Below are 8,806 nucleotides of genomic sequence, written 5' to 3' on the forward strand. Positions count from 1 at the left end.
TTTGAGACAGGATCTCACTATATAGTCCAGGATAGCCTTGAACTTACTATGTAGCCCAGGCTGGCCTCAAACTCACAGCGATCCTCCTGCCTCAGCTTCCTGATTGCTAGAATTAGAATTGCATTTTTTAAAAAGTTTTAGGGCTAAGGATACAGCTCAGTGGTAGATTACTTGCCTAGCATGTGCTAATCCCTGGGTTCCATCCCCAGCACCACCAAAACTATTAAAAGGAAAAAAAAAACAAAACAGAGCAGCTCTATTTAAGTATAATCCCACTACTAGAAAGTTCAGTGGTTTATTGCAAATTTAGTTGTGCAACCACAGTCCAATTTAAATAATTTCAAATACCCAGAAAAGCTATTCTGTATCAGTTTACAATCAGTGATCAACTTTGCCTTACTGGTTTTACCTTTTTAGGAATTTTGTAAGTGGTCCTTAGGGTATAGCTCAGGGTCAAAGAACCTGATTAGCATGTACAAGGACCTAAGTTAAATTCCCAGAACCCCCAAAATAATTTTTTTCATATAAGTGAGACTACATTATAGTCTTTTTTGTGTCTGCCTTTTATTTGGCATGTTTGAGATTCAGTCATGTTGTTTTATGCTTTAGTAATCTGTGATATTTTGACTGCCATACAAATACAACACATTTTGTTTATACCTCGGCTAGCTGGTAAACTTTTTTGTTGTTGTTTTGTGGCACTGGGGATCAAACTCAGGACCTTGCGCTTTCAAGGGAAGCACAGTGTCACTGAGCTAAATCCCCAGCCCACTGGTAAACATTGTCATTGTTTCTAATTTGAGGCAATTTTAGTGTACTACCACTATATACTTTCGTTTACAGATGTTACATGAACGTAAGTTGTCATTTTTCTGAAAAAATACCTAGGAATGGAAATTCTGGGTCATATGCTAAATGTTGAATCTCTAAATTGCCAAGTGGTTTATAAATTAGTATATAGCGTTTTGCAATATCACCATTAATATTCATGTAAGAAACCCCTCCTGAGACTTTTTCCAGGTGTTTATGAGCCATAACTTCTCAGGAGTAATGTCTATTCAAATCTTTCACTTATTTTTTAATTGAAATATCTGCCAACTTACTCACCATATAAAGTTTATGTAGCTTGGGTAGGTGTAAGTCCTTTGATGACATGCAACTCAGGATTTAGGTCTACCTTTGTAACCTACACTAATTCTTAGGCTTACTGAAATTGTCATTGCCGTGATACCTTACCCATACTGCTTCTGAATGTAACATTTATTTTATACAAAACAAAAAATAGGTTCAAATCAATAAGATTCAATGATTTTATCACATGCTACCACCCCAAAACTGCTGGCCTATCAAAGACTCAATGCTGTACCTGGTGGCAACACCTTGTGGATTTGGTACTGTCCTACATGATGTGGAACTTGGTGTAAATTAGAAACCTATATATGAGGTCCTTGCCATAGCCAGAATACCTGAGGCTAGGAGCCAGGTAAAGGAAGTGAGAGAGCTTATCTACCACTACCTGTTGACCAGAAGCTTTGCTTCCCATATCCAAAACTCTGGCCTGTTCTAGTTGGAGGATTTGGTTCCCAATGTGATATAACAATAGCCTTCCTAGACTGGAAACTGAGACAGCCCCTTGGCTGCTTGGAGTTTCTCATGCTACTGAGCCAAGAGGCAAAGTGGGGGTGGGTTATACTATTGGCTAGAACGTGTCCCAGTATAAAGGATGAACCAGATGGCTGCTACTCAGCAAAAGCAAAGAGCACTGCGTTTGGAAAACAGAGGTTATACCCACTGTGTTAGTTTCAGAAGGCTGCCATAACAAATTACCACAAACTTGGGTGGCTGAAAAGGGCTATTTATTCTCATAGTTCTGGAAACCAGAAATCAAAAACCAAAGTGTTAGCAGGACAGTGTTCCTGGCAGAGACTCTAGAGGAGATTCCGTCCCTCACTCTTCACATTTCTGCCTCGTGGCTGTACCACTCTGGTCCAAGCTTCTGTCTTCTCATGCCTCTCACCTCCTTCTCTGTTTTATCTTTCCCCTTTCGGTCTCTTTAAGCGATCACTTACTGGATTCTGGGCTCACACATATAATTCAGAATGATTTCACCTTAAAATGTTTACATATACAAAGGCCCTTTTTCCAATAAGGTCACACCCATCAATAAGAACAATTCACAGAACCTAGAGCATGGAAATTTCTTTTGGGGAACCAACAGTCTACCCACTAAGGCACTATTTACCCAGAGGTTAAAAATGAACAGACTATAGAAATCTAGTAGATAAAGACCACATTCAGAAAGAAAGACTGAATTACTTTACCAGAGAGCCACAGCCACAACCAGCTGAGGTGCTGGCTGAGAACACAGGAAATATGGAATGGGGAGTGACCGGTTGTAGACACGTATTTCTTGCCTGCTCCGTGTAAACAATTGCCAATTTCTTTTCTCTTTCAGTCCATTACTATTATTAGGTATAATGATGGTGGTTAACATAGGTTTTGTTTCTTTGGGGTTTTGTGATGCTAAGGATTGAACTCAGGGCCTCGTGCAGGGCAGGCAAATACTCTTATCACTGAGCTGCACCCCGAACCTTAGTATTATCCAGATTATAGATTATAAAAGAAACACTGTGACTACAATGAACTAAAGGATAAATGACTACCATTGAGAAATAGCAACTGATAGGATTTGGGGTCCTCCCAAATTCAGGGAAAAGGTAAATGCAACATGTGCTGGCACATGAGAGAGTAATATGAGAGGCAGAAGCAAGATACTGGTGCTACTGTTGTCCAGATGAGTGCGTGTGGGAGATAGAAGCAAACTGTACAGCACTATCAGCTAACCAGCAGCATTTCCATTCAGGATTCTACTCCTTTCACTAAGGAGAAGCCCACATTTTCCAGGACCCCTTGCCAATAGTGCTCCAACTGGCCACTGCCAAAGCCATCTGTGATTTATGGAAGGCACAAGAAAAAGTCTCTTCTTCTGGTGGCAGCAGCGAGCAGGTTTGGGGCATCTGTAGTGAGCTCCAATTGGGTCTTGCCATTACCTCCAAGCATCCGCCCAAGAATTTGATTTCACTTAGCAATGTTGACACTAAGGGCTACATCTTGTGCCTTCTGGGCACCCTCTGAATAATCCACCTGGAATACATCTGGGCATCTTAATTTGTTCTGTTCAAGGTCTTCTCCCTGCCTTTACTACAGAATATTCATTTTCTCCTGCAACGTTACTCTTCCCCAAGATGCTGCCCCACTAGAACTGTCAATAGCACACCTCTCGGGGAGTGAACGTGAGTGAAGCTGTCTTAAGCAGCTGGAGCTATGTCATGTACAGCAATGCCTCAAAGAGACTTCTTGCTATCCAGGTAACTGGAACAATTCTGGGCCTTGCCTATAAAAGCTGCTTTATAAGCTCTTTCACTCTGTGAGCAGACCTTCTGAAGTTTACAATCAAGGAATGCCTTATAACATACTCCCCCTGAAGAAACAGGCTGTACTGATAAGCAGAGTCCCCAAAAGACAATGTATTTCACACAAGGACAGAAAGAGTGCAATCTGGGTAGGCAACATTAACAAAGACACCTATAATTGCCCATTTTAATAAGGAAATTTCTTGCCAGTGGCAATACATAAAACAAAATTTATTTCTAATTTATAAAAATAAATACCCACAGGGCCGGGGATTTAGCTCATTGGTTCCAGTGCCTGTCTCGCAAGCACAAGTACCTGAGTTCGATTCCCAGTACCAAAAATAAAATAAAATAAATATCCACAAAGGGAGATTTTAACCCACTAGAATTATAGTTAGGTCAGTCACTCGAAAGGGCTAATAAGTAATGTTAGGCACTCAGAACACCTCAAACCTAAATTAAAATGCTTTCACTCAATTATTTAATTAATACAATACAGTTTGCTAATTGTCAAGTCATCTTCATCCTACATCATTTATAATTTTAAAGGCTTTATTTTCTTTACCCGAATAAAAATTTCCAACTCAGTTTTTCTTCTTTTTTCAATTTTCTCTGCCTCAATTTGGCAAGTATGACAAATGTACAGATGGTTGACAGCAGGTCCTCCTCCGTATCTAGAACATGAAAACCTCAGAATTAAAATCTCAAAGGAAGCTGCTGCTCTACAAAATACTACAGTTTCTAGTTTTTTGGTCAGTGGCTGAACTCCCAGTAAGAATAAATCCTCATAGGAAGATTCTCAAAGTAATGTAAAAGCTAAAAATTTATATAAGAACTTGATTTTGTTTACTAAACAACTTTATCAATGTATTGTTTCACCTGCTATGTCTACATTTCCACTTTCTCTTATACCTACTTCTGCTATGTCAAAGGCAACAATAAAATAAATGATTTTTTAAAAATTTGCACACAGTAAATCTCAGTTATACACATAAAGCCATAGTTAAGTTTTAATCAGATGGAAACTTGCCTTTTAAGTAAGAAGCATTCAGGTATAAATTTTAATAATTAAAGCAAACAATCAGTATGGAAATTCTGGAGCAAAATATTTCATTATAAAATTTAAGAGTAAAAATATTCAATGTTACAAGTAAAATTTTAGTGTTGGGTACATGTAACATCTTTTCTTGTTTTGTGTTCTTTTTTGAGACAGGGTCTTGCTATATAGTTCAGGCTGGACTTAAACTCATTACGTAGTCCACACTGGCTTCAAATGCATGGTGAATCTCCTGCCTCAGCCTCCTGGGTGCTGGGATTACAGGCATGCACCACCATACCCCAAGTGCTTCATCTTTTAAATAAAGTACTTTAAATAGCTTATCTTCATGGACAAATAATCAGGACAAGGAAGTTAGAATTAATTATCTAGACTAGGGACACACTAGCTACATGTTCCTACTCACAGTTTAAAGGAATAAATAAACAAGAAATGGACGTTCTACATAAGCCACACATAGCACAAGGAGTATCTGTGAAATAATACAATCCCCCTTCAAGCACATTTAACTGATTTTTCACAATACTGTATTATTTCATTTAAACAAACCTGCTATATAGGTTATCCCAAATGTTCTGAGGCAACATCAAAACCAAGTCCTCAATATAACTAGCTTTCCGTGGAGGAACACCTGAAAAAAATTTAGATAGGTCTGCCTTATTTTTTAATTCCTTTCAATTATGTTTCCTAAAGATGAATACTGTACATACCTTGAAATTCACATATAGGTAGGGGAGGAGGGTGTTGAACCCAGGGCCTTGCACAAACTAAGCATGCAGTTTATATCCTAAGGCCCAGAAAAATATTTTTAATATAGGGTATCCCATTCCTTATGGTTTTACTACACATGTAGTTGATGGTAATATTGAGACTTCAACCATAAAGTTTCATCAAAGCATTACACAAAGGTCTTGATTATCATAGGAGTAAACATTAACACAGTCCATCACAAAGGCGTAAGTGATATTCAACAAAATGAAGTCCTTTTCTTCCAGTACTGGAGATTAAACAGAAGGCCTTCATACAAAGCTGCATCCCCAGCTGTTCTTTATTTATTTTTGAAATAAGATTTCACTAAGTTGCTAAATGTCTCAGACTAGGCTCAAACTTAAACTCCTTCTGGCTCAGCCTCCCAGAGTGCTAAGACTGCCGCCATGCACCACTGTGACTGTCTAAAAGATTTCTTGTTAAATCCCAAATATATTTCCACACTTAGAAAAAGAGCCAATTATTTAGAGAAAAGCAGTAAGAACTAGATATAAATAGCACTTACTTTGTAAATGAAATCACTTACAAAGGAATGACTCAGATAAGAATTATGTGAACAGAAGATTTACTATACTGTAATTAGTTGTTTATGCATCTGAATTTGCTATGAAATTAGAGCTTTGCCAACAGAAATAAGGTCTCTGGTATCCTTATGCTCTAACACAGGGTTTCAAACAGGTACTCAATAAATACACATTTAATAGAGAGGCTACACACTGCCCATGATTAGAAAGACATAGCTAATTTCCAAAACCATACAGAATTAAATTCATTCAACTGGACAGCAGATGGGGCAATGGGAAAGAAATGGAAGAGGAAAATTCTCAGATCTTTCCTAATTTACAAAGTAAGAGCAAATCTCTTTTGTTGCTTTGAGTGACAGAATTTCTTACCTCCATGAATGCAGAGAAAGTCATTATTTGAAATAGGGCCAGGTTCAGCAAAGGTCTTAAATTTATTCAGCCACTGTCGAGAAATATAAAACTGAAGGAGGCTTGGTTCCATTATGTTCAATAAATTTGATATCCTTCGTCTCTCTTTCTGTGCCTCTTCACTGCTCTTCCTATTTAAAGACAATGATTCATCAAATTCAGTAACTTTCTCTTTTTACATTAGACTAGTAGGCTGATTTTTCCTCCTTATTAGACTTAGCATACATACTGCTACTGTGGGTCTTATCAGGCCTTCATAATTTGAAGAGAGATATACATTGTATCACCTCTCAAACGTGTTACGCATCTCCATGGGCGACAATGTCCTAACTAGTGGTGTCCACATAACTACTAGCACATTGTAAGTATTCAAATGTTTTTAAGGTCAAGCTAAATAGTTAATCTGTGTTTCTGTATCAGTAGCTAGTGTCTTCTTTCATAAGATACTGAAAAATATGAAAGATTTTTATAGTAATATTTCCTTTATTAGCTATTTTCGGAAGAAATTTGATAGTTGTTACTGCCTGCTTCTTAAAATTAAAACCAATCTTTCTATAACAAAATACATCCCTTTGTCTTTCCCTTAAATGATTTAATATTTTCATTCTCTAGACAGACAAATGTCATTCTCTAGACAACCTTTTTAACTATATTTTACTCTAATGAGAATAAACTATTCTTCCTCTTCACTCAGTAATCCATAACTTCAAAGAGTGAGATGTTCCTTCACAGCGTGTAAAGCTGGCTGATCCATGAGACAGTGACTTCGATTACCTATAGAAAAGAACATAAGCTTCTGCATTCTGTACTGTAGATTCTGAAACTTCAGTGACACTCTGATCGTCAAATTCATACCACAGATTATTTAAATTGTTTCGGCAATAGGCTATATAGTGTCCACCTATGTTTAAGGGAAAAGAAATCATTATAGTGACATAAATTAACAAAGAATGGAGTATAAACTTTTTGTATCCCCAGTGTCTAGCACAGCAGATGAAATATCAAGTTGTGATTTTATAAAGGACAGAAAATTTAACCTTAAAAACCCGAGGAGTTTTCTAAGATTATGTTAAAGTTCTTGCTATTTAACCTTATATAATTTCCAATATTTCAAACATAATAGTAAAAAAAGAAAAATCCAATTTCCTGAAATGGTCTGATTTTTTTTTTACTGACAATTGTACATATTTATGGGACAGGACATAATAATTGGACACACACACACATAGTCACATTAGGATAATTAGCATTTCTATTTTACTAAACATGTATCATTTCTTTGTGTTGGACATCTGGTATGTTTTTAATAACCAGCAGTAAAATCTATTTTTAATATCTTCTTTTGGTCAATGAAGTCTTACTTATGCAATTAATTTTTTTTAAATCTAAGAACAATTGTCAAACCTGTATACTTACTACTTGCAGTCCCATGATGACAAATGACTGACAGAAGGTCATATGTCACAATCTGAGCTGGACTATCCTTAGCAAGAAATGGCTGAAGATCCAGGCCTTCCAGTGGAAATGAAACATGTGTGCTGATTTTGGTGGAAAACATCAGTTCATGTCTGAATCTTTTAAGGTGGATACATAAAATCTAAAAATAAAAACCAAAACCCTAACTGTTGTTACAAAACAGGAAAAGCATCCAAGTAGTTACACTTAATACATTAAGATTTTAATTCTACAAGCAAGAAATTGATGGGCCAGAGATTTAACTCAATGGTGCCACTGCCTGTCTCGCAAGCACAAGGTCTGGAGTTAGATCCCCGGTACCCCCGCAAAAAAACCAAAAAAGAAACTGAGGTGTTTGGCCAAAATGAAATAAAGTAAATGCTATTTATAATTTTAGTTAAAATTTTTCTTTATACTCTGAGGGAATCTATTCACATTGAAGTATCAAGGTTAAGTATCAACCCCTAATGGTTAGAAATTTATAACCTGATTCCAGGTTAAACATGTCAAAAATATGGAAATGATGAAACAACATTATTCGTAAGTTCACTGCTATTCATTTTCTAGTTCTATACTTTATAACCAACAAGATTCTTTTTTGTTTTGTTTTTTTTTTTTTGGTACCATCGGTTGAACTCGGGTCCTTACACTTGCGAGGCAGGCACCACTGAGCTACATCCCCGGGCCGCAGCGAGATTCTTAACTCCACATTCACCACAGTATACCATTAGGAGCACTTAGAATATAGAACCCAATTATTTTAAAAATGAAACAATCCTGAGGCAGGGATTTAGCTCAGTGGCAGCGTGTCTGCCTCACAAGTGCAAGGTCCTGATTTCCATGTCCAGTACCAAAAAAAAAAGAAAGAAAAAAGAAACAATCCTAATTAGGCATACATGACAACTGGTCAATAGAACCATTCCATTCTTGAATCATGCTAATAGAATGTATTACTACACTGTATTTCATTAATGCTTTACAAAAAAATAATAAATTTAGCCGGGCGTGGTGGCGCACACCTGTACTTCCAGCACTCGGGAGGCTGAGGCAGGAGGATCACTGTTGAGTTCGAGACCAGCCTGGGCTACATAGTGAGTTCCAGGCCAGTCTCAACTGCACAGTGAGACCCTGTCTCAAAAAACCAAAAAAAAATAAAATAAATAAAAATAAATAAATAAATT

The 8,806-nt window shown here is 37.0% G+C and overlaps 1 protein-coding gene across 3 annotated transcripts in view; it reads right to left on the reverse strand.

The window, feature by feature from the left end:
- The window catches only part of Usp33 (ubiquitin specific peptidase 33), a 58,102-nt gene that overhangs the window by 9,725 nt on the left and 39,571 nt on the right, over positions 1-8,806 (reverse strand). For all 3 annotated transcript variants that reach the window (XM_033758200.1, XM_010605179.3, XM_010605178.3), the window contains 5 exons: positions 7,587-7,767; positions 6,945-7,071; positions 6,132-6,301; positions 5,020-5,101; positions 3,979-4,087 (listed from right to left, as the gene is read on the reverse strand). In XM_033758200.1, coding sequence (XP_033614091.1) covers positions 3,979-4,087; positions 5,020-5,101; positions 6,132-6,301; positions 6,945-7,071; positions 7,587-7,767 — 669 coding nt within the window. The remainder of the gene's footprint in view (positions 1-3,978; positions 4,088-5,019; positions 5,102-6,131; positions 6,302-6,944; positions 7,072-7,586; positions 7,768-8,806) is intronic.

This window comes from Fukomys damarensis, unplaced genomic scaffold (assembly GCF_012274545.1).
Source record: "Fukomys damarensis isolate Sample0158 unplaced genomic scaffold, DMR_v1.0_HiC HiC_scaffold_33, whole genome shotgun sequence".
NCBI classification, from domain to species: Eukaryota; Metazoa; Chordata; class Mammalia; order Rodentia; family Bathyergidae; genus Fukomys; species Fukomys damarensis.